Source organism: Camelus ferus, chromosome 27 (assembly GCF_009834535.1).
Source record: "Camelus ferus isolate YT-003-E chromosome 27, BCGSAC_Cfer_1.0, whole genome shotgun sequence".
NCBI lineage: Eukaryota > Metazoa > Chordata > Mammalia > Artiodactyla > Camelidae > Camelus > Camelus ferus.
In genome coordinates this window covers 9,555,976-9,582,290 of record NC_045722.1, presented here as the reverse complement: position 1 = coordinate 9,582,290, position 26,315 = coordinate 9,555,976, and the positions used below count along the sequence as shown (strand labels likewise).

At 45.8% G+C, this 26,315-nt stretch overlaps 1 protein-coding gene across 4 annotated transcripts in view; it reads left to right on the top strand.

Annotated features, from left to right (window-relative positions):
* Positions 1-26,315, top strand: part of SH3GL3 (SH3 domain containing GRB2 like 3, endophilin A3) — a 105,363-nt gene that overhangs the window by 74,248 nt on the left and 4,800 nt on the right. For 3 of the 4 annotated variants that reach the window (XM_032469132.1, XM_032469135.1, XM_032469133.1), the window contains 2 exons: positions 7,099-7,202; positions 10,185-10,294. In XM_032469132.1, the coding sequence (XP_032325023.1) occupies positions 7,099-7,202; positions 10,185-10,294 (214 nt within the window). Of the gene's footprint in view, positions 1-7,098; positions 7,203-10,184; positions 10,295-20,596; positions 24,437-26,315 lie in introns of those variants that run through there. The other variant, XM_032469134.1, reaches the window with a different exon arrangement.

Below are 26,315 nucleotides of genomic sequence, written 5' to 3'. Positions count from 1 at the left end.
GCTCATAATGACGGCAGTGCTAAACGGGCTCCCGGTGGTGGTGATGGTGGTGATGCGGATGATAGTGAGGAGAGCTCGTGGTCGAGAAGCTGCTTTTGCCTCTTCCCCGTCCCAGGTTTATGGTTGAGGAGACTCCCAAGTTACTGTGGAAGCTCCAGAAGACTGCCTTCGTTCTCTTCTTGGGGCAACAGAAATTAGACCTAGAAAGGGACAGCCTTGTCCTTTTCCATGACAGTGTCTAGACCCTGCCCAGACGGTCTGGCAGTCCTCTGGATGGGGCAAGGTCTAGAAAATCTGCTCCATGTCACCCCTTGGACCTGGCAAGCTAATACTGAAATTGCCTCGTGCTTGGGGTAAGCAGTGGATTGTTGGGGGAAGACAGAGGACCAATGTGTGGTGGGATGAGGCAGACTTTGAACCCTCAGCCCTGTCCTTGGCCCTTCCCCAACAATCAGGCCAGGCCTAGTGGCTCTGCAGCCCACAGAACCCTGACTTCCTGCTCCCTCTGGGTCACCAACCTCGTGTCCAGCCTTCGTCACTCAGCCTCTTGTATTGGTGTCTGCTTCCTTTCACGGTGAAAAGGTCTAAATGAGGAGCCGTGCTTCAGGATGGCTGGTGATGACTGGGTTTCCTTCCAGGAACTCATCCTGGAACTAAAGATGGCTGGGATCTGTCTAATTCCCAGATTAAATGCAGTGGGTCTGCAGGCCCTGCCTTTGCCCAGTGGATCGGATATTCCATCTGACCTGGCACCTGCTGGACACCAGGTACATGCCTGCTTCTTGAGGGCAGACAGACTTGGTCAAACATGTGGCCTCAGGACAGGGAGGCAGGTGGCCTGGGCCCTGGCACTTCTTTCAGACACAACTGGGAGAAGCTTATAATATTGTGGGTTAGCAGTTGGGGGTATCAGAGCTGTTCACCTCAATCTGACTGATTGAGGAATTGACACAAATCAGACTGAAATCAAGGCACAGTGCTTTTAACCAATGGGAATGCCTGATGATTATAAAATACAGGCTTCATGGCCACCTGTGTTGGAGGGTACGCCACGGCCGACCCGCATCCACATCGCACTTTCTGCTCCTTGCACCCCCGTTGACGAAAGCCCCCTCAGTAGGAGCCAGCCTGACTCACCCACCTGGACACTGTCTGAGACAGGCGGCCTCTGGTCATGCGGAGCTGGGTTTTGAGGCAGAGAAGCCATCTTCCTCATTAAGGAACATTCCCCAATCTCGTCCACAGGCAGAGGGGTGAGGAAGGCCGGGGCAGAAGGCTTGCAAGTGTTCGCTCCAGGGAGAAAGTGGAGAGCAGAGCAGCGTGCAGGGAGGGAGGCCACCTGAGGCGGCGTGTCTGGTGCCGCCTGCCCGTCTCTGTCTGGCACTAACGAGGCAGACCCCAAAGTCTCACTCTCCAGGGAACAGGCAGTGTCTTCCCAGCCTTCATGTGCCATGGCCCTGGCTAAGACGCACTAAAAACTTCACCAGATAATGCCTAAAAAATTATTTGCCAAAGATCTGCCTGATTTGAGGAGAGCTCTGACCTAACAGACTTGGTCTCCCGTGGGTCTCCAAATGCAGGTTAGGCAACTCTTCCTAGGATTTTCTGGCCAACAGGCCATTTGTACGGGTTTCCAGGGTGTGGTTGCTCATCTGTCCTCAAATCTGCCTTCTCCCAACTGAGGGACAGACGGAGCAGCCCAGCAAGGATGACAAGCCAGCCCCTTGCCTAGAGGACAGGCTGTCTGTGGGCAGGGGCAGCTCAGGCCTGGGCCCATGGTGGTCCTCCCGCTGCCTACGCCAGGCCTAGTCTAGACCTTAGAGCCACCCTCAGGGAGCATGAGGTGGGCAGAGCAGGAAGCTAGATGTAGCCACCAGCTCTCGGCTCCTTCACAACCTACTTTCTTAAAGAACACAGACCCCAGGGCCAAGCTTCCCGTGCAGGGTCCAGTCACCCTGCTTGTCAGGGCCCCTTGATCTCATCCATCAGAGATCACTCCTCCTCCTGTGGTGCGGAAGGAAGGAAGGGGTGATGAGAGGGACCTGAATTGTTTACTCTGCGTTAATTCCTGAGGGAAAGTGGCCTCCATCTTTCAGCCTATTTCTGGCAGAGCTGGGAATGGGAGAATCAAAGGCAAGCGTCTCGTTTGGCCCCACACTATCGTCCTTGGGGGTCTTGTCGGTAAGAGCTGGATTGGAGACCTTGAGCATCACTTCATTTCTTGCTTGAGGCAGAGGACCCTCATTATTCTACATGCAGATGCAAGCCAGGAGGTGTTTTGGTCCACGAGCTTTCCCACAAGCTCAGAGGGGCAGGTCTATGGCTGATTACTTCTGCTGTGCCAGGCTGGGACTGGTGGGGCTCCCAGAAGCACCCAGAACAGCCCTCCCCTGAAGAAGGGCCGCTGTGTCCACCACCATTAGCTCTGAGGTGTGGGTGCAGGATATTCAGCAGGTTTTTCGCGGTCTCCACCGCCATTTCTTGGGAACACTGTCACCCACAGGCCCACTAACACTCTCCTCTGCTGTCTTTGCAGAGAATTTAATTCCTCACAACCTGAAATTATGGAATGTAGGTTTTTGACATTGGCAGGAACCAGAGCTATCAGCCAGAAGATGCCCATTTCAGTCTGGTGAGGCCAGGCACCTGCAGTCCTCTCTAGATCTCCTGGTACAGATTCCCCACCCGGCGATCCTCCCTCTGTCCACAGGCTCCCACAAGGACAAGCGGCATTACTAGATTCCAGGCTCCTGGGTTCTTCCCATTGGTTTAGGGTGGTGTTTCCCAAAATTCATTTCACGGGGTGTGGTATCTGTGACATTAATCATGTCTCTGTGGTCAAGTAAGTTTGGGAAACCCTGAGTTAACCAAAACTGTCTGGGTTTTCTTTGTCACAAGACTTTTCAGAGTCTTTATATGAATGTCTGAAAAATTAATCTCCAAGAGATTCCTGTGAGAGGCTAGACGAGGCGGTTTCTCAAATCTTTCAACCATAGAACTCTTCACGCCACTATTATTATTATTACTGGCATGACAAGGCACCTGTGACGTATGGAGTGTGACATTTAGGAAGCACTGGACCAGCAGAGAGCAAGCACGCTGAACCAAGCGCAAAAGACCTGAAATACGGTTCTGGTCTTGCTGCTGCCCAGCTGTGCGCCTCTAGGAGGACACCTTCACCTCAGAGTATCAGGCCCAAGAATGACTGCACGTGAGGAATTCTTTAGAACTGTAGAGCGAAGAATAAAAGTGTCAGGGATTATTATCCGTGTTATTAGTTTAATAGGAATTTAATGGCCTTCCTCAGCCTTTTGGCTTTTGCCTTTTTGGAAAAAGCATCTGTTTATGACCAGACTGTAAAATTCATGAGAAAATTTCCCCCGGCTTCTCCGAGGAATCCACAAAGAGTGGAGGTCTTTGATACGACAGAGCAAGAAATCATTTGGATTATCACAATTAAAACTGAAGATGGTCTCCATTGGAAATGCGTCATTTCAGTTGTGAAAGGGGAGGGCTTGCCAGGGCCCAGAAGATGCACGTTTCCTTATTCTTGCGTGCCAAGTACACTGCACATTGCAGGGATCTGGGCAGGGCATTACCTGTTCACAGCAAGTTATCTCTGTTCTCACCGTGGTCTTCAGAGTGTGCCTCTCTGCCCACAGACCTGACTGCCGACCAGTCCCTTGGTAACCGATTGCTGGAGAGTCCGAGGAGGAGGTTTCACAGCCCTGCTCCTTCTCAGCCACCGCAGTTTCCACATCCCTCTTGCACAGAGTTGATCTGAGTTGATCTTAGCCTTTACTACAATATGTAGTACCTTTGAGCCATTCTTCCTTTGGGTATAGCTCAAATCCTCTGCTGTTGGTTCACAGGCCACCCGATGGCTCAGATCCCACTCAAGTGTCCCTGGAGTTTCTACAGCTCCTGGGAATTTCTCTCACTCTTAGTCCACAGCAGTATGGGGGCATCTACGCTCTGCCCCCATCCCCTGGGCTAGGGTACCTCCAACAGCCTCAGTGGGTTCATTACCCCCGTGAGTTTGTTTCCTATAAGTCTCAGGATAGTAACTCCCATCCCCCATAAGCAGGGGTCCCTGATCAGAGCTAGTCCCACTGTTAAATTTTGCTCCATTTGAGAATGAGCAAAGCAGCTCTGAAATAGCAGTGTCCTATTGCTGCTGAACTGCCACAAATCTGTGGCTTAAAACAACACAAATTTATTAATCTTAAAGAGTGGAGCTTGGAAGTCCTAAAATTCGAGGTATTGGCAGGGCTGCATTCCTCCTGGAGGCTGTAAGGAGGAACCCATTTCTTTGTCTTTTCCAACTTTTAAAGGCCACCTGCATTCCTTGATTTCACAGTCCCTTCCTTCCACCTTCAAAGCCAGCAGTGGGGCATCTTTAGCTCTCTCCTCCTGACCCTGCTTCCACCAACACATCTCCTTTTCTGACTCTGACCTTCCTGCCCTCCTCTCACTGGGCCTCCTCCTTATATTGGGCCCACCCGGATAGTCCAGGTAATCTCCTAATCCCAGATTCTTTACGTAATCTGCCATGTAAGGTAACATTTGAGCAGGCCTGGGGAAATAGGACTTGGACCTCTTCGGGGCTATTTTTCTGTCAAAAGCCTCTTCTGGTTTCAGGGTTCCATGAATCTCCCAGGTAGCATCCAGGTCCCCACTCCACCCACTTGTCACCCAGCAGTGCCTGTGTTCGGCCTCTGCTTCCTTCATCTCTTCTTCTGGGGAAGTCTGTTGTGTTACGAGTTTCCCACTTTAGGCATCGGAGCTGGGTGTGAGCCCATCTGTAGCAGCAAGTGACTGTACTCTCAGAGACGGGAGCTGCTTCCCTGGCAGTTCTGCTCCTCTGTGTATGTCATGTGACCCCTTCCAGAGGGCGAGGTCCCACTTTACTCCCAAGATGGCCCCAGCCAGGTGGCAGCTCAGGTCTCAGCCAGAAGTGGTCATCCCCAGTGACCTCCCCCGATTCAACAGGTGAGTTTGCCAAATTGAGTGGTGTGGCCAGTGGGAGAGATCTTTCACCTTCTGGACAGGCTTTGGCTCTTGCAAGGCCTGGGTTTATTGCAACCTTGGTTCTGCCAGTCCAGGTGTTCAATTCTATTTGGGGTTTGGGCAGCAGAGGCCACCTGCACACAGCTCACTGCTCACTACCTGGGGGCAGCTAACACCTCCATTTCCTGTCAAGGAAAGGCAGATGATCCACGTGTGGCACCCCATGGCTTCACTGTCAACAGAGACTTCTAGCTTAATGACCATCTCTTCAAGAGTTGCCTTGAGCACCTACTATGTGCGGGCACTGTATAGCACTGCTATTGTCTTCCAAGTTTTAAGGGGCCCCCAGATCCATTTCCTTCCTAAAGTCAGCCATCAAATGAATAGTTACAAAATCATCTCCAGAAGACATGATCTTGTATTTTAGCCACATCAGAGAGGACAGCCAGCCATCTCCCCCCTCCCCTCCCAATCGCACATGTGTTTCAAAGAGTATTCATTCAACTACCTTACCCTGTTCCCTTAAAAATTATAAAATGTCAAGCATATTTCACAGTGGGTCTTAAAAATACAAATCCGCCTTACTGAAGCCAGAGAAGTGTGGTGGAGACTTTACTCAGCACACAGCGTTTGCTCTGTAAGGAAGGAATTCCTTTCTGTAGCAGATTCTGCTGTGATCGTGTTAGGCCGTGGTGCTGGACTTATTTAAAAGTATGTGTGAAAGCCAGAGAGGTGAAACTTAAGAAATCCTTAGGCTTTTGTAGGGGCCAGTCTGTCTTTGTTTTGTTCATTGGGTTTTCGGAAATTTAAGGCTAGGCTTGTTGTTGTTCCAGCCACAGAGCAGAGTCAAGTAGCTATAATATGACGGGATTTCCTTGTGCGGAGGCTGATCCCAGCAGCGGCCCACGTGGAACTCCATGCTTGTCTGACGTGAACATCGAGCCCATGCTTAAAGTGGTGCAGGTGGGGAAGGAAAATGAAAGTGTAGACAGCTAAAGCATGGATTATAATAGCAAACACAAGCAGCTTGGATCTTTGAAGACAAACGAACCCATGGTTGCTTTTGCAGGGTGAGTGTGTAAGGCTGAACGAACATGCAGGGCAGGCTTGGCCCTAAACTGATGAGCACATCGAGGGAGGAGATGACGCAGAGGCTTTGGGGAAGCTTGGGAAGGAGGGGTTGATTCTGATTTGTGCCTTTGTCTGGTTCCAGGGTTCATGGGATTCATCCTGGGGCCCCCACCACCTCCGCCCAGTGGCCCTGCCTCTGAGGCTGGCGGAAATCAGCTTAATTAATCCCGTCATTCTGTAGCAGCCCCTCAGCCACGTGGGGAAGCAGGGAAGGGTGCTCTCAGGCCCTACTGGAGACATCTCTTCCACAAATTATGCATCCCTAGGTTTTCCAGGCTTTCTTACATGACATAACTTTTTAATTTTATTTTTTTACATCCACTGTAATTTGGTTACTAATTTCATAAATGTCTTGGTTCATGGGAAAGAGATGCCAGAGTCTTTCTAGTTCGTTCCTTTGGGCTGTATGTTTCAGGGAAATGATTGTGTTCTGATAGCAACAAAGACATGTAGGGGCCTGGCAAGTCTTTGCCCTGGTCCGTGCCCTGCTCCGTGGCTTCCCTTCTTACCTGAGAACAGCTTTCCTTGCTTGGGTTCTTTATTTGACTTAGCTAGAAAATGCCAGTAGAGAAGGAAGCAGTTCATTTACTAAACGTTGGCTTCTCTTGTAATTGGAAAAGCTTTATCTCTCCGTTTTCAGATCCATGAGCTTTATAGCACGAACATCTCCCGAGAATATCATCTAATTGGAAAAAATAAGCTTCTTTTGTTGCGTTAAATCAACTTCATAATCACAAATAAATTTGAACATTTTTTTTTCCCCAGCATTTATAGCTCTATATCACGACCTGTGTGATTATTATGCAGGGCTCCAAGACGAAATTAAATGAAATGGACCAGAGCCGAGGCAGACAGGGGGCTTCCCTGCAAAGCTGGGTCTTTGTTGATGGTCTCCTGTCTCTCTGAACGTTACCCAGGCTCTGGCCTCCATGGAGTAATTTTCCACTTCTGCTGCAGGTAGAACAAGTCAGCCAGTTGGCCGTGTTTATAGAGGCAGCTTTAGACTATCACAAACAGACCACAGAGATCCTGCAGGAGCTACAAAACAAGCTACAGATGCGGTAAGAGCCCTCACGTTCATTACAAGCCTGGGGCCGCGGAATTAAAATCAATCGAAATCAGTATCCCTGCCTGTCTCTCCATCTCCCCCCTCCGCCCCCCACCCCCGCCCCGTTCTGTTTTGAATTTTCTTCAGCTGGCGCTCTCGGTTGGGTGTGGGGTAGCACCGAGAAGATAAGTACACGGCTTTGGCCGATAGGACAGAACTGGGAAAAGGGATCTGGCAGCTTTCCCCTTGTTCTTTTCTCTAAAGCCCTTTTTCATGACCTATGTTTAGGGCAACCGGGCAAAGCTGCTCACTCGCCTTCGAGTTGAGCCCCTACAGAGCTGTTCTGGATTCACTGCCGACTCAGTGAGAGTTTAGCTGAGGGTGCTATGTCATATACCTCCCTCTGCAACGTCTACGGGTGTGGAGAAAAGTGAGATCATATTCAGAAAGTATGTAGTTATCTGGAAAAAAAGATAGGTTTTTACTTCACCAGCATAAATGAGCCTGTGTTCATAATATTGACTCTGGGAGATACTGAGTCAAAAATATCTTCTGAATGATCAAAGATTGCTGTGTTCCTTATGACTTCAATGATAAACGTATTCTCTATTTTTCTGAAAATTACTGATATATGTAGCATGCATGGTAACCCTATTAATTAAAATGATGCAGTTAAAAAACTACACTATTTTTAAACCAGGTTTAATAACAGAAAATTGTTTTATACAGAGGATTTTGATAATGAATACATTTGGAGGGATTTTTGCTTAAATCAATACAGGGAAGACAAAAGGTCTGTCCAGTCTCTGAAGCATCCACTTTTGTAGGGGAGTAGTTCATTGACTGCTCACATGAGCATATTTTCATAATTCTATCTTGATATGAGGAGAAAGAGAAAGCAGCTAACATTGTTGAGTGCCCAGTTCATTCCTGGTACTTCCTAGATGCCTCAGAGACTTTTTGAGAGACAAATACTTCACAAATACAGGCATACTTCGGAGATATTGCAGATTTGGTTCCAGACCACCATAATAAAGCGAGTATTGTAATAAAAGTGAGCCACATGAATTTTTTTGGCTTTCCAGTGCATATAAAAGTTATGTTTACACTCTACTGTAGTCTATTCAGTGCATAAAAGCATTATGTCTAAAAACAATGTACATACCTTAATTAAAAACTACTCTATTGCTAAAATGTGCTACCCATCACCTGAGTCTTCAGTGAGTCCTAATCTTTCTGCTGGTGGAGGGTTTTGCCTCCATGTTGACGGCTGCTCACTGATCAGGGTAGTGGTTGCTGAAGGTTGGGGTGGCTGAGGCCATTTCTTAAAATAAGACAGCAATGAAGTTTTCAGCATAAATGACTCTGCCTTTCACAGTTTTTCTGTAGCAGCCGGTGTTTGATAGCATTTTACCCACCACAGAACTTCTTTCAAAATTGGAGTCAGTCCTCTCAAACTCTCTGCTGCTTTATTAACCAAGTTTATGCAATGTTCTAAATCCTTTGTTGCCATTTCAACAGTCTTCACCAGCAGTAGATTCCACCTCAAGAAACCACTTTCTTTGCTCTCCAAAAGAAGCAACTCCTCCTCTGTTAAAGTTTTATCGTGAGATTGCAACAATTCAATCTCATCTTCAGGCTCCACTTCTAATTCTAGTTCTCTTGTTAACTCTTGAGAGCCCTAGGATTTTCAGAATGGTAAGTGACTACTGGCTTCAATTTCGGGTCACCAACTGCATTAGCCTCTAACACAGTTAGCTTGTTCTTTGAAGCTTTGGAAGCCAGGCATTGACTTCTACTATGGCTGTGAGAGTCCTAGACGGCATCTTCTTCCAACAGAAGGCTGTTTCGTTTACACTCAAGATCTGCTGTTTAGCATAGTCACAGCTTCATTTGTGGTCTGAGCTTGGTCTTCTGGACAACTTGCTGCAGCTTCTACATCAGCACTTGCTGCTTCACCTTGCACTTTGATGTTATGGAGACGGCTTCCTTCCTTCAACCTCACGAACCAACCTCTGCTGGCTTCACTTTTCTTCTGCAGCTTCCTCACCTCCCTCAGCCTACACAGAAGTGGAGGGAGTTAGTGCCTTGCTCTGGATTAGGCTTTGATTTAAGGGAATGTTGTGGCTGGTTTGATCTTCTAACCAGACCACTCAAACTTTCTTCATATCAGCAATAAGGCTGTTTCGCTTCCTTATCATTCGCGTGTTCACTGAAGTAGCACTTTTAATTTCCTTCAAGAACTTTCCCTTTGCATTCCCAACTTGGCTAACTGTTTGGTGCAGGAGGACTAGTTTTTTGCCTGTCCTGGCTTTTGACATGCCTTCCACACTGAACTTAAAAGATTTCTAGCTTTCGATTTAAAGTGAGAAATGTGCAAACTCTTTCTTCCACTTGAACACTTAGGGCCATTGTAGGGCTAATAATTAGCCTAATTTCCATATTATTGTGTCTCAGGGAGAAGGGAGGCTGAGGAGACGGAGACAGACGGGGAAACGGCAGGTCAGGGGGACCAGTTAGAACACACACAACATTTATCAATTAAGTTTGCTGTCTTATGTGGTGCATTTTATGGGGCCCACAATAATTACAGTAGTAACATCAAAAAGCACTGATCACAGATCATCACCACAACAAATGTCATAATAAAGAAAAAGTTTAAAATATTGTGAGAATTACCAAAATGTGACACAGAGATAGGAAGTGAGCGCAAGTATTGGAAAACTGGTGCCGATAAACTTCCTCTACCAGGGTTGCCACCAACCTTCAGTTTATAAAAAACACAGTATCTGCTAAGTGCAGTAAAACAAAGTACGTCTGCATATAGTTGAAAAACTACATGTGGCATATTGCAGCTGTCACTTTGGGCTACTCAAGAATCAACATGTAAAAATCATCTCCTTCACGACCGTCACCTAGAACCTAGGTTTGTAGGCTCATCAAGGCTTTGCTTTCTTCATCAGATGTCTGACTGATCTTAAAATGTGTGTTTCAGAATATCGGCTGCGTCCAATGTCCCCAAACGAGAATACAAGCCACGGCCCATAAAAAGGAGTCCTAGTGAGCTCAATGGAGTGTCCACCACCCCTTCAGCAAAGACAACAGGTGAGATGACCACTCTGTGAGTGCTGTGTGCCCTTCCATGAGACTCTGGTGAGATGACCCTTCTGTGGGTGCTCTGTGCCCTTCTATGAGGCTCTGCTGGAGGCATTTGCTTACTGCTTATTGCTGTATCCTGTGTGAATTCACTGAGACACTGGGTTTCTGTTTTAGGTTATTTGGTGAATTCCCTTTTCCCCCTAGTAATGCCCCCTTTCCATCTTCCTTGTTTCGAGTACTCATACCAAGGAAGAATTCCATCACTTTATTTATTGCTTTCTCATGTGTTAAACCTTAGCCATAAAATCATCATGCTACATTGTCCTTTATATTTACGCTTTTAATGCTTTAAAATATCTTCTTTGGTCATGGTTTTGTATAGTCTCATTTCCAAATCATGATAGTCCTTATAGGTTCTAAGGACACAAATTAAAATAGTCATATATATATATATATATATGTAAAAGTTTGAATTAACATTTGTTGAGCACCTGCTATATGCTAGGCACTGCCTTAAGTGCTGCCTCATAATTTTTTAGACAAATGGCATAAATATATTCCTGAATAAAATGATCAAACTGAGAAAAATAACATTCAAGTGATGTAAATCATGCTGTGATCACCCCCTCCATCCCAGCCCCCTCCCCAGATGTAGCCACTGTTAACAATTCGGTATGAACCCTGTCATAGCTGTTTACGTGCATAGATACATGCACTGTGTACACACACATTTTAGATTATTTTCTGTTTTTCGAATACAATCATACTAGCTCGACTGTTCTGCAGTTACCTTTTATAAATGTGTCACGATTTCTTGGAGTTATTTCCATGTCACGTATATGGCTCTATCCCAATATTTTTTAATGGCTTCATAGTTTTCTATTATATATACGATTTTCCTATTAATGGACATTAAGGTTGTTTCCAGTTATTTGCTAAAAGGAATGTCCTTTGTTTGCCTCCATATGCTGCTGGGCACGCCTTTCTTGGAAGAGAAATTGCTGAGTTAGAGTGAGTGCACAGTGTAAGCTGTAGTAGGTACTGCCAAACTACCCTCTGAAACAGGCACACTACTATGAGCGTAGCAATGCCTGCTTCCCCATACCCATGCCGTTAGACTTCAATTCTTGCCGCGTATTAATGGGTAAAAAAATGATTCTTGGTTCTGTGCACAACTTTTTATTTGAGATTCCACGTTAGTGGTGCCGTGACTTACTGCTGCCTGCTTGCCGTGGTTGTCAGGGAATGGGGATGCTCTGCTGAGTGAGATGAACTGGTTTTTAGTTTTCTGGGTGGTTGCATTCCTCGTGGCACTGTTTCAGGTCCCTGCACTCAGTACTCCTTCCTGGAGGCAGATGCCTCGGCTCCCAGGTACTTGGTACAAACCCAGGATAGGAGAACTCAGCACACTGCTCTGTTCCTAGAATGCCAGCCAGTCATCCAGCTTTCAGTTTCCACTTTGAGTTCTGGACATCCTCAGAACCCACGTTTGTTGCATCTGCCTTTGGGAACCACTTTGAACTTCATTTCCTCCATCTGCTGCTTTCCATCTCTCAGGCATTTTGTATATTCCTCATAATTTATGGTCTACCAACTGTGTTCGTTCTTGTTTTCCAACATTATTTGGAACGTGAAGACATACCTATTTTGTAATTAGTAGTGATTCGATTTGTGAAAGGAAGGCTGTGGTCTTGCACTCAATCTGCTGTTTGAATGCAAACTTCCTTTAAGTCCTTCAGTGTCATATGTCCCACTGGTTGCATCTCTCTGCTGTTTGCTACCCAACATGGCTTTAGGTGCCAAATGGATACAGACCTAGAGAACCTTAAATCACGTCTTGAGAAAATCGTTCTTTTTTCATTTCTCTTTTAGTCATTCTGATTTCAAGGAGATAGTAGTACAGTTTTGTGCCAGAATATTTTTAATGTCTAGTTTTAGCAGAGATGATAGGCCTCAGGCTAAAAGTCTTTTACAGGCAAGAGCACCTAGCTTGAATTTAATAAAATGATCTGTTTTTCATCATAATTATTCTCATGATTATAGTCTCTTTATAGCATGTACTTCTACTTTTCAATTTACATTTTGATGGAATGTTTCATTTAAAATTATTTGAATAAAATTGATTTCATTAAAATATTATCAAGAGGATACTCAGGTATAGTTCTCTGTTAAGTCCTTTTGTATTGTATTAGGGTAACACTCGTTTCTGTTTTTTTGAAAAAGAAAGACCCCCAGAGTGCAACCAATGCTCAACAAAATAAGATTTTCTCACTCAGGCAACAATCCAGGGAGAACATTCCATGGTTCCCATCCATGGCATCACTCAGGGGCCTAGGCTGATGGCAGCTCTGTCATCTTCATTGTCCTGGGACTTCCAAGTTGTCCCAGTTGCAGCCAGGCCAGCAGCAGGAAGAGAAGAAAGAACAGAAGGCTAGGCTGGACATTTCGTCTGAAGCCAGTGAGGCAGAAATGACATGCTCACATACCAGAAAGGGAACTCAGATCCAATGACCACGGGTAGTGGCACAGCAAATTGGGAAGTGCAGTCTCTGGCTGGGCAGCCACGGCCAGTTAGGATGGGAAATACACAGCAAGCACCAGTCTGTAAGAATGATGGAATTCTGCTGGACAGGAACTGTGAGGACCCCCTACTGTGTCAGTGAAAGAAGATTAGACCTGGTTGTGCTCTTTGGAAGGTGTGGGGAGGAGTCTGTCTTATCCTGTGGGCCCCCAGGTTCGTCTTCTCAGCAGTCTTCCGGATCTTCCATATCTTCACTTCACATCTGCTGTGGGCTTTGGAGAGCTGCCTCCTTTGGGAATTACTTCTGCTTACGGGCCTTGAGGGTTCTTCAAGGTTCAATAGATGCAGATGTTTTCAGGTTAGGCTTACACTTCCTTTCATAATTCAGCGCCTCCAAAAATGTAATAGCTTCTGATCTGTATCTCCCAGGCACTTCCATGTGCCGGCAATTCACATCCAAGTTTCTTTCTTAGAGCAGTTAAGACTGCCTTATTTCTTTGCTTTCTTGTCTAACCTTTCTCAACTTATGGAGGCTACCTTGAGGCCACCTGAAACAACAGACATGGGTGAGAAGGCAGTGCCTTTAGATTCATCTTTGCTGTGGAATGGGGTGCCTTCATTTGGTCTAGAGAAGTTTCTGAGAACGATTTGGAGCAACAGCCTGCTTACCTTCTGCTATTTAGGGTACAGAAGCAGTTAGCTTTTTAATGCTCTGTGACCCAGCCTCTGATTTTTCTCTTGTCTCTTTTATCTTTGCTTGCAAACTGGGCAGTTCTTGTCTTTCTTATAATAACTTGCTAGATTTATCAAGAAGGAGCTAACATCCACTAACATTCTGTTTTCTCCAGTTTCTTTCTCTAGAGCTGCTGGTATGTGGTATGCTTTCGAAGTCATCATAGGCAAAAGTTTTACCAAATGTTTTGCCACTACCTAACAAGGGCTTTCATGCCTGCTGTATCTGTTTCTTCTTTATCACTAACTGGCCACTGAGTCAATGCCACTAATTTTAGTTTTTATCATGACAACACTCCACTTCTAGTACCAGTTTCTGCATTAGTTAGGGTGATAGTAGTTACTGTTGTTAACTCAGGAAAGCAATGATTCAAACAAGATAGAAATTAACAATGGAAATCCAGGGCCAGAGAGTTCCTCTTAGGCAAATGAGTCAAAAGTGGCTCACATCACTTCCACTCCCATCCCATTGGGAAGACGTTAATCACGTGACCACAACTAGCTGCAAAGGTTGGGGGGGAAGGTTGCTAGAGAGCCACATCCTACCATCATATTACTGTGGAAGAAGGAAAGAGTGAGTTATGGTGTCCAGTCAGCAGTTTCTACCTCGTACATCTACTACAAATGTGTTGTGGAAGAAAATGTCTGAGCTCCCTGTAGGGCCCCACATAATTCATTTCTGTTAGAATGTGGTACCCTGTGCATTCCCACACTGCTTGTGCGAGTGTACATTAGGAAAACCCAGGGATTGACAAAATTTTTTTGTAGAAGGACGGATCATAAATAGTTCACACTTTGTGGGCTCTGTGGTAGCTGCTCAGCTGTGTTGTTACAGTGTGAAAGCAGTCGTAGATGACAAGAAAATCGCCATATGGTTCGCTGACCCCTGGGGTGACTCACTGGGAAATCAACTTAGCAGTAGCTATCAAAATTAATAAAATTGTTTATATACTCTCAGTGGCTTCATTTCTGGAAGTGTATCCTAAAGAAATAATTTACGCAAAAACATAGTCCTGCATCTATTACAGCACTATATAAAGAAAGAAAAACTTATACGTGGGAACAGCCTAATGATCGATATTAATTTATATACATTTGTCAATTGTAGGGTAATGGTTAAGTAGATAATGGTATATCAAATGGGCTATTATGCAGACTTACTCACATGGAAATTATGTAGAAACATAAAAATGTTTGTGATTTGATATTAAGTTGAAAACAAAGGTGCAGAGTTATAAGTATACTATGATTACAACTTTGTACATCAGTATCTGCCCTCAGGCTAAATGGTAGAGTTATGGGTAATACTTTCCTTTTTTCGAGATATTCTTTAAATTGCATTTCAGTAAGGATATTTAAATAAACAAAAATGTATTTAATAATGGAAAATGGATGGCTTTTGAAAAAATGGTGTGCTTCCTTCTGTGAAGAAATTGTGTATCTCATTCCATTCTCCATTCTCCCGGGCCCCCAGGAAGCTCAGGGCCAGATAGATGTGAAGTTCAAGCACAGCAGTCATTAAAATGACCACAGCTAGTACGCATGCTCCTCCTCCCATTTGACGAGGGTGATCATGCAACCTAGTTTGCTCGGGGCAGTCCCCGTGTCCATCTGTTGCTCTAGTATCATCGTTTATAGTGCCCCTCTCCGTTTACTCTCAACAGTTCTCTTGTTTGAATGAAAATGTATTGTTTCCTTACTTTTTATGGCTTTACTTTTCTATTTCTGATCTGTAAAACCTTTAGTCTGTATTATTGTAAGCCATTTCAAAATTCCTGTTTAGAAAGAAGCTGGATATAAACAAACTAGAAACTTTGAAAACGAGTCCAACCCCAGCCTAGTTCCCTCTCTATATTATATGTGAATGAAGCAAAATCGGCAGACCCCAGGACCCCAGGACTCAAGTCCTGCCCACCTTCTCTACCCTTCCAGCCTGCCTCCAAACAGGGGGATGGTTCTTAGAGAGGGGACCTCCAGTCGAGCTCCCAAATGCCATGTTCTCATTTGCTATGAGAGAGAACTCAACTTTCCTTTGATGAAAGTGTCTTCATCTACCTATAGGGACATTGAATTTGACCTCTCAGACTGGTATAAAATAAAAATGAAAAAGTATTTTAGTTAAAGTATCACTTCATGAGGATGTAGGTGCCAAAAATAAGCCAGGGATGATTATTTGATGCTTTACGTACGTAACTCATTTCATCCTCATAACAATATTGAAAGGAAGTGATAATAATAAAAACAGTAATAAATAATACATTTGACAATATAACAGTTACACTTACTGAGTACTTACTATGGGCCAGGTAATGTACTAAATGCTTCATACACGGTTCTGGTTCAATTATTACGTCCATTTTGCAGATGAGTAGGTGGAGGCTCAGAGAGGTTAAGTGAGGTTTCTCCAAGGTCACAGAGCCAGTGAGTAGCAGAGCTGGGCACTTCACCTTATAGATACTTCATTTTATATCATTAAGAAAGAATACTGAGGAATGTTAGAAAATGTTCAAGAGCATCGGGAATGATTCATTTCCAGCATTCTCAATCAGAGGGAATCCAGCCAGCAAGTGGTTGCAAAGGGAGTCTGTTGTATGCATCTGACTTGGAAGAAGAAAATACTGATAGGACAGTGAGTTCCTTGGCTTCCTCATCCAGACTGTGCATGTCAGTGCTTGTGTCCCCTCCTTCTTGGCCAGTAGCTCAGTCCCTAGGCAGATTAAGTTGTTAGAAGGATGGTGGTCAGCCAGAGATCACAGATGTGCAAAAGATGGCTTTTAAGAAGGCTCGGTGTCCATAACTGGATTCTCCATTGTGCAGACTCCTTGATGGGCCACTGTTTGACGTTTGCCTGTGCCTTTCATGGGCTGCCTCTTCTAAATTTCCCTTGGCGGTAGTCTTAGTCCCTAACTCCAGCACTGGGCTTCGTTGATTTGTAGGTGGAATTTGCAAGTGTTAAGGGGTCCTGTACTGTTTGTTTCTAAGGCACAGTTTCAAAAGAAAATGGCATTTTATAGCCTGCATTAATGGGAAATTACTTTCCATTAGGATTCTGAATGATTTGCACATAATGTTTATAAAGTGAAGGAAAAATGTCAAGCATTTCACTAACAATTTAAAGCAAAGCTCACAGGACTCTGCCAGAAATGAATTCCAAGAACATTTTCTTCAACATTTCTTCTTTCTAAAGAAAAAAAAAATGAGAGATGAAAGGACGGAGATCAATTAGGCAGGATCCATTGTGGGACTGAGATGGAATCTTTGATAATATCACTTCTAGGTACTTAAGAGAATGAATAAAGTGAGCCAAAAATGGAGAAGAGGAGGTGGTGGTGGAAATCACATCTTGAAATGATGGATTGCAGACAAAATCCAAGTTTAGGCCCTGGCTAGGAGAAACCACTGCCTGTCCAAGCCCCTGAGTGTGGGGTCATGACGCTCCATCAGCATACGCTGCCTCTGTGTCCCCAAAGAGAAAGGGAAGCCAAGAAAAGTCTTCCAGCTCAAACGTGTGCTTGGGTCGTTCCCAGAAAACCCTTGGCTTTGAGAAACATAGTATAGGAACTTGTGACCTATGCTCAAGTACCTCCCCTACCCTGGGTAAGTTGTCACTTACTGAATTATAAATGTAAAGACTAGAGGACAGAGTGTAACTTACGTTTTTTATCAGCTCATTTATTTATGAAGGTTTTTTCTTTTCACTGCTGTTCTTAAAGAGGACACCACTTTATATAATTACAACTAAGGGTTAATTGGGTCCAAACTGAGATCGACTTTAAGAAAGTGAAAGGCTGAAATGAGTGAACAAACGTGGGTTCCAAATGTGAGCCCCTGGCATTTCAGAGCGAGGCAAAATCAATCTCTCAGCTGGCTTATATTAAGACATTCTAACTCCCTTTAGGTATAAAAGAAACTTTTATAGACTTCTTGACACTTCTGAGGGGGCTCGGATATTATGTCTAGAGCCGAAGTCATTCTCCTCATTGCAGTGAAATCTCTAGGATTACATTGGAAAACAAACATTTATTCAAAAGTCAAGTGTGAAATTTGGAACTTAAAGGAGAAGAGCACTCTGCAAATAGAAATATATGTATTTTTAACCTAAATTTCCAAAGAGGAAATTAAAATTTCACACAGCAGTGACAATGGGGATTGCCCAGTCAGCAGGTTTTCTTTTTTTTCACTTTTTCCCTTCTGTCCTTTCCACTCTTTTCTTTTTTTCCCCCTGCCACAAGCCCTCCCCCGCATCCATTTCTGTATATATCAGTAGTGCTTCAGAGTCAGAGTTACTGACAGAAAAGTAAGCAAGGAAAAGAAGTCCCATGTTGTAATTCAGATACTGGCACTTATTTGCTGTGTGACCTTGGGTGAGTTTCTTAACATCTCTGGACTGACTTGTACTTGTCCCTAAGTGAAGTGATTGGACTCAATACATTGCAGGTTTCTTTTCCAACTCTAAATTCTGTGGCTGCAATATTTATCTTTTATGAGTACTCAGCATTCTTAAAAATTTGAAAAGTGCACAGATTGAATGTTTTATATTTTCTGTATTTTAAAAAATATTAAAAATTAAAATGTGAACTATGATGATTATTGTTGCCCAGTAGTCACTGATGCTGAGAAGGAAAAGAGTCCTTTACCTAGTTTTCATCTCAAGGAAGCTTTAGAGGGAAAGGTTTTCTCACTAAAAGAAATAGTTTCCTGTAATTCTTCTAAATAGTCTGTAAAAAGAGTTTTTGAAAAGCCTGTAGGATGTAACTTCTAGTATAGTTGTAGGAATTTTAATACTACTTGGCTAAAATGGTTATATTATCTCAAATGCATATTTTAAAACCTTAATATATTTTCTATAATGATATGCTTGGTCTTTAAGCTAAAATTTAAAATGCCATCATCTAATTATTAATATATGCGCTTCTGTTTTAAAAAATGGTGTAGAAGTTAGGGATTACAAACAGGGCACCTATGCAGCACAATTCCAGAGGACTTCATGTTTGAATTCACATGAGTGATGCCCCCTGGAGCTGTTGAGCGGGTGCGGCCTCGGGTACAAACCCTAATGCCAGATTATGGGAATGAGAGACTTAGGGAAAGTGTAAGAAAACAGCGCCGGGCCAATGATAGAAGTCTGACAGCAGACCTCCACGTCAGGAGCACGACAGGCAGAGGGAGTCTGTGGCCAACTTGAGAACACGTGCCCTGTCCAAACAGCGGCTGCTTGTTGCCCAGGAATGTGGACCTAGGGCAGCCAGCCTTTATGATTTTCCAAGAGAAGCCAGAAATCCTATATTTGTGTGCCATCTCCTGATTTTTAAATACTGGCAACTAATGCACCCTGCACAAAGCAAGGAGGAGGCCAAGCAAAACACCATCTGCAAGCTGGTCCTTAGGCTAGCGGCCAGGAAGCCAGCTCTGATTAAGGCTGTCGTTTGTCCTCCCTCTTCCCTTAACGCAGAGAGGCAAAGGCAACCCACAGGCGCTGGACCTGGTTGTAGCAGAGGGGTCACCTCCCAGGAAGCTTTGATACATAAATGGGCTGTGGCTTCTGAGAAATCTGTGGAAGTTCATCTCAGTACATGAGGGGAGGCTTTGTAAGGGTGGAGGGCACAAAGTCTACTAGTTAAACCCATCTTATATAACCCATGTAAGTTGTGGAGGGTTGGTACTAAGGTTAAAACAAATTACAGGGGCTTACTTTTATAGATTATAATGAGTAAGCTTGAGTTCCATTGACAAGTCATTTTAATAAATCACATCTCTTATGGATAAATAACGGGTTCTTATTTCCAGAAAGATAGTTCATAGACTTTTACTAGACTTTACTGACTAGTTTACTACTTAACTGTCTTAGCTTGAGCTGCTACTAAGTGGCTTAAAACAAACATTTATTTCTCACAGTTCTGGAGTCTGGGATGTTCAAGATGAAGGTGCCGGCCGATTCGGTGTCTGGTGAGGGCTCTCTTCCTGGTTTGCAGATGGCTGTCTTCTCACTGTGTCTGCACACATTGGCACTAATTCCATGCATGTGGGCTTCACCCTCATGACCTTATCACCTCCCAAAGGCCCCACCTCCAAATACTATAGCTTTGGGGATTAGGACTTCAACGTCTGAATTTGGGGGGGACACGAACATTCAGTCCACAGTATTAATCACAGATTAATACTTAAAATTTGCAGGTAAGGAAACCAAGGCCCAGATTTGATCTAATCCAGAGCTAAAACCCAGGGATCTGAAATTTCTATCCCATATGTTCTTATCAAGTAGACAAAAACAGTATTTTAGAGATACTGAACAAAATAGATTGTATGGTATTTATCAGAGTTATGCACCAATGCTGTGACTGGGTCAGCTAAAAGTTGTTAGCTTCAAAATTTTTTTGTTACAAGAGCTTGAGATTTTAGATCAGAAAAAAACCAAAAAATGACAATTTTTGATGGAAGCTTGAACCAGATATGCTCGTTCTAATTCAAAAGAGATAGTGTCTATTGGGTTGGGGGGGGTGCCTGGCCCAGAGTAGACACTCAGTGTTGGAGAATGGGTCTGAACCGGAAACAGACTTGAAAGTTCCAGGTCAGTTTTTGCCCCAGCATGGTAAGAGATGAACTCTCTAGTTAGAGGGCACAGGTATAGTGAGTCTCAGGGGGATCTCGGGTCCCCTTCCTAACAGGGCTACTGATTCTACCTGGCATCAGGCGCTTCCCTCCCTGTTCCTTAGCTGCCCCATGGGTAGCAGAGATAATATGGAAACACCTCTGAACCCTGGACTTGAGACCGGGAAGCGAGCAGAACACAGGCTCACCCAGCCAAGACAGGTGTCACCTGCAGGCCTTACTGTTAAGTGGGTCAGAAGGAGACCCTGGCTTTCACTCCATACCTCTGGGTCTCAATTCTGTCATCAAAAGAACGGGAATTATTGCCCCAACTGCACGGGGTTCTTCGAAGGATTAAATTAGATCATGTAAATAAGAGGTGCTGGGCAGGATTGGTACTTCTGCAGAGTAAGAGCCTCGAGCACAGCGGCTGTTAACACTACATTATTGGTTATCTGATTCCCCAGCCTACAGCAGATTGGAAGCAGCAGATTAGAAAGGCCTGAGGGACTGCTTCGGGAAGGCCCACTGACAGCAGGAAAAAGTGACAGGTCGCAGCCTGACTACAAGGGAGGCAAGAGAGAAACTATAAAAAGCAGGAACAAAAACGCAAAAGGCACAGCAGTCTGGGGCACTTACTAAAAGACAAAGAGCCCTCCTCAGGTCAGTAGCTTCCAGTGACCCCACACCTCGCACCCTGATGGGCACTTATGTCGACAGCAGTTGTGTGAATTACCTCTTTCCGTCCTCTTTCCCTACCACCAAAAAAAGAAGAAAAGCAGGAGCAGAGGGCTGTTGTAACTGGCCTTTCCACTGGGATGCTCTGACCAAATGCTTCTGGGTAATGAAATTCCCAAAGTCAGGGCCAGCAGAGAAGAAGAGAGTATGGTGGGCTCCTTTGGTGGTCTGAAAATAAGCCGAGGTCAAGGACAGCTAAAGAGCTGTGATTTTTAGTGCTACAGAGAGAAGGATGCCCCCTGCCCCTCTGACCACGCCTTCTTCCTCCACCTCTATCTCCTTCAAAGTCGGGATTAGAAATACAGCCTTTGAGAACAGGCTGGCAGATCCTGGCATGTGGCAGAGAGGGAGTAGGGAGGGAGCACATGAGGTGGCCAGGCTGCAGGAATGCCAGTCCTGTCAGATGGCATCTCCACTCTGGTGTCTAATCCATCACCTGGAGTAGACACTGGTTTTGTTTGGTTATTTACGTACTTATTCTAATGGAAGCCTGAGCTGCTCACTTTGAAGCAGGACAGAGAATAAGCACCTGAAGGACATCCCTCGAGTGACTGGCAAGGAGAGATGGGCTGTGGGCAGACCCCCCGGGATCAGAGAAGGATTTAGGGGGCGAACACGCCTAAGGAGCGTCCCAACGCCCGGGATCTCCCAGCGCACGCCCAGGTGAGGATCCCCCAGCTCACTCCGAGCCCAGCTGATGGGCCACCCCCTCGGCCAGGGATGGCTCAGAAGCTGAGTGGGCATGCATTCACTAGCTAATAATTTTCAGAGCGGGCACATGCCATGGTGGTCCAGAGCACAGACCCTGGACCTAGACGGGGGTCACGTCTCAGACTGCTGTTTAATTGCTTTGAACCTCAATTTCTCCATCCATCAATTGAGGGAAATAGCATTACCTTATCAGAGGGAGGGTTTCTCTGAAAATTAAATCTGCTGATATCTCTGAGGCATTTAGAATATTGTCCTGGCACATGGTAGATACTAAATATTGAGAGTTATTATTTCATCCCTGTGGCTGACCGGGACTGCAGAATTAATTGTGGGACAGCCGCTATCGGAATAAAATGTGCCCGGCAGTTCTGTACATGTGAGTTGTCCTTTGCAGCAGGGACTTTGGGAAACAAAAGGTGGGGTCAGAGGAAGGGCATCCAAAGAATTTTCCTGCTGTTAAAATAAGAGGGGACCCAATATTGTTAGGAACTGGACCACATTATTGCCAAGAGGGAAGGGAAATTTATTTTAGGGAGAACGCGATTTCCCTGCTTACTGTGTGTTGCCAATGCAGCGCTGACTGACCAGCTACCTTAAAGTTCTCGTGGTAGGGTCTCTCTCTCTCTCTTTTTCCCTAATGATGTGGAACAGAGCTTGAATAATAAATATTTAACAGGGACACTCCCTTTTCTCTGTTAAAATAATCTTTGTTTCAGCACTTTAACAAGGAAGACTGTGTTTTTCCCACCTCTGCTCTCATGTTACGTGAAGCCAGGTCTCGGGAGTGAGAGAAAATAAACACGGGTGACCCGGCCAGGGCAGGAGGAGAGGCGGCCTCCTCGCTGGATGGCTGGGGCTGGGGATTCAGCTGCCTGTTCTAGAGCGCGCACGGCCACGGCCACGGCGGCTGGCCACGGCGGCTGGCCGGGAGCTCACGTGCACCAGAAAGCGCGGAGGTGGAGATGGTGGTGTGAGACCCCAGGGGAAAAGGGGGTAGCTGTTCAACAAAGATGGGGCGCCAGGTGGGACCCATCCTTTCTGCTGGGAAGATCTGGGCAGAGGCGTGGCTTCGGATCCTGGGAAGCCAGGCACTCGGGCATCTAGTGCACGTGTGTGCCTCGTCCAGTTGGAAAGATCCCACTGACGACATTGTCGCCATTCTGCCTGCACTTTTGGGTTCCACCTCTGGGGAGAGGGAAAATTCACGCACTGTGACTCAAGTGGGCACGGACTTTCTTTCTTTATCTGAACTTACTTATGAGCCTCCGTTTAGACCAATGGTGGAAACAACTTAATCTTTTTTCCATTTCTACTGTTGGCCAAAAACAAAAAAAAAAAAAATTAATCTTTTTTCCATTTCTTCTAATGGTGGAAAAAAATGTAATCTTGCCATTTCAAGGTAACTCCGTCCCTTCCAATAGAAAGCACAGACTGTCCACCTATTGCTTTGTCAATTCGAGATTTAAACCCAGTCAATTCAGTTGAAATTTGCTGTCAGGACTATTGGTTTTTCCTCAAAGGTTCTCTCCTACCTCCTTCTCTACCCCAGGAGGTTGCCTGGGCGCACTGGGGGAGTTTAGGGAACTTTACGGTGACAGGTGAGGAAGCTTGTCTCACGCTTAACTGCTCCCACAGCTGAGATAACTCGTCACTCAGGGCTGGTCCTGGGTCTGGGGCCCAAGCCTCTGCCTCTGGGTTGCCAGATCTCTGCATTCGGAGCCTGTGTGCCCAACCCCAGGCCCTCTCTGGTCCACTTGCCCCCTCGGCTTTTCCTCACTTCGTGCTGGGACTCGAGGAGATGTGTTCACAGTTCGTGGGGAGCCCAGGGTTGCCCCCCCCCCACCGGCTCCCTTTCTGTTTAATTACACCACCTGCCATTTCCACTGTGCTCAGCACCCCCAGGTTGGTAGGTCACTTTGATAGCCTGCTTCTCCCAGAGTTTCACGGGGAAGTGGGGCTAAGAGCCCCCAACCCCGGGGTGGAATCCAGGGAGCACTTCAGCCTTCTTGCCTGCCATCGTCTCTCTCCAGGCCTCTTCCCTGACTCCAGGAAGAGCTCCTGTGTCTTCTCTGGATGGCAGGAAGCAGCCCTTCCCTCTCTACAACTTGTAATAACAAATCTCTGTGCTTTGAGTTCTTCAAGCTCCTTGGAACTCAAAAGTCTCCACCCCCACCCCTTTGCCTCTTAAATCTCTTAAAAGCCTCCCTGACTCTGGCATGAGAGCTGGAAAGCCTTGGCATCCACACCATTTCACAACTGAAATGGCATCATTTTTGAACTTCCAGGCTGAACATTGATTGCTTGTCTGTGTGCAGGTTCCACTGTCTCCCTAAAGTAAAGGGGGCCACAGCTACTTGGGTTGATGGTCCCAGGTGGCAAAAACAACCCAGCCTGGACAAATGCATCGGGTGATATTTCAGAATATCGTCCTGCTGCGAGTGCCGTTCAGGAGCGCCGGCCTGGGCTCTGGTGGGGGTGGGCGTAAAGGTGCCCCTACTGCTGGGGCCTGTGCTCTGTGCAGGAAGCGGTGCAGAGGCAGGTGGAGAGTCAGGTGCTCGCACCTTCCCTGAGTCGGGGAACTCTTGCCTGGGGACTCTCCACACAGGGGTCTCAGGAGAGATGCCATGTTTTGGGTTCGTTTGCTGATGGAGTGTGATGTGAGTATGGTCGGTTTCTAGCTCTTAGAAGAGCAAAGCAGGCAGTGTGGGCAGTGGTCCCTCGCCTGGAATAAATGAAGCGAGAAGTGAGTAACGTGTCTTTCCCCTGATTTGCTCAGTGTCTGTGTGCAGGAGTGCACACACAGGTCGTGGCTGGGGTGAGTACATGCCTGCCATTTAGTATTTATTTTAGTCATTGCAGGTAGCTTACAGAGTCAATGGGAAGAAAAAATATATATATATGTATATACACATACAATTAGGCCTGTAGTCGGTGTGACAGTCTGTGAAATTTCTTGGCAACCTATGGCAGTGGTTGATCTATGGATCATGTAGGAGCTACCATCAGGAAGGCGGTCATAGGCTGGGGTCTGGAGCCCTGGTGTCTCATTCTGGCTTTGCCATTAGCCCTGGGGCCAGGATGTTGTGGCCTCTCAGAAGCACTGCTGCCTCTTTGTCAAAAAGAGGAGGGTTCACAGAAGACCCTTCCAGCATAGACATTTTGTGTTCAAGGAAATGCTTCCCAAGACCACCATGGGGCTTGGCACCTGACTCTGTCTCTATTAAAAACTGGTAGTGGGAGAAATGATAAAAGAATACTAATCATTTATCAGACCACATTAAAACAGTTATTCATTAATAAAACTGACTTTGACTCAGTGGCTTGAATTGCCACAGGGATTCAGTGCCCTGCCCTCATCCATCTTCACACCCAGATGTGAGCTGTATTTCCAAAGGGAAATGGAAAGTTCTGTATCGCGAACACACGACTCCCCAGTGCCTTGAACTCACTGACGGTTATTCACTTCAAATTCAAGATAATGAACCTATTTAAATCCTTCTGCTCCCCAGTTCATGATATACAGATCTAGGGTGGGACGGGAGTCTGTCGTGGAAGGAGCCATCTAAATGCTGGAAACATCAGGTAGATTCTAGAGAGAATAGTGCGGGCGGTCCAGTTTTTAAAATGCTGACCTACCTGGATGCCACCACCTGGGAAGGTGCTTCCTACCTAGAGGGGAAGAAGAGGTCCGCCCTCCCCGACCTGCCCCCTCTTCCCTTCCCCTGCCAGCTCTCCCAGGCTCTGGTCCAAGGAGTTGGAGGAAAAGAGGGCCATTAGGCTGGTGGTTCACACCATCTCTTAGAAATTGGAAACACCTGAGAAAATTTCGAAATCCTGATGTCTGGATCCCGTTGCCAGAGCTTCTGACTTAATTGGTCTGGGGTTCAGCCTGGGCTTTTTTAATGTGCTGCCAGGTTGAGAACCCCTGCAGTAGAAGGAAATAGCGGGGCCACCTTAGTCCAACTCGGGACTGCCCTGTTGGAGAAATGGGTGCTACTCGGTGAATTTGCTTCCACCTCCCGGTCTCCCCCAGGACCAAGGGGCTTCTCATTTTTTTTTTAATTGAAGTATAATTGACTTACAGTGTTGTAAAGGGCTTCGCATTTGACTAACCCAACTTTGTCTTCTCTCTTTAGTTGGTTGTAAAAGACTTGGTGAGGAAGGAACTTGGTCTCGCAGACCTCGTTTGAACTCTCAGCTGAAGTCTGGACAGAGAGAGAAATAAGAATGTTTCATAATGATAGAGAAAGGGAATAGAAATGGAAAACATAAAATAGGATGGCAGAAGTGAGATAACATATGCAGATATTTCAATCATGGGAAAGGATTAAGCCCTCTTCTTAAAGGACAAAACCCATGAAACTGGCATGGTCTTGCCCCGGGATGCTGCCTCCCTGCCTCTGCAGACCTCCCTCTCTGGGGTGATGTAATGAGGACATGAGGTGTCTGCCGTTGGTGGTATGCAGGCTTCCCTGGTCTCCCTCTGGGTGGCATGTTCCGTCTACTGGGATGGCCTGTGTCCATGTGGTGGTCTCATGTAGATGGAGTGTGTGGTTTTCCTGGGGTAGATTTTAGCCCCTTTCCAGCCCCATCTTCACTGGAACAGTCAGGTCTCCCTCGGAGCTCATCAGTGATGCTTGCCTTCCAGCCGCTCTGTGGGGCATCACCGCACTAGGCCAGGGCAGCCCCTCAGGCTCTGCACATGCTCTCACTTTTGGCTCTTCTACATGGAACCGT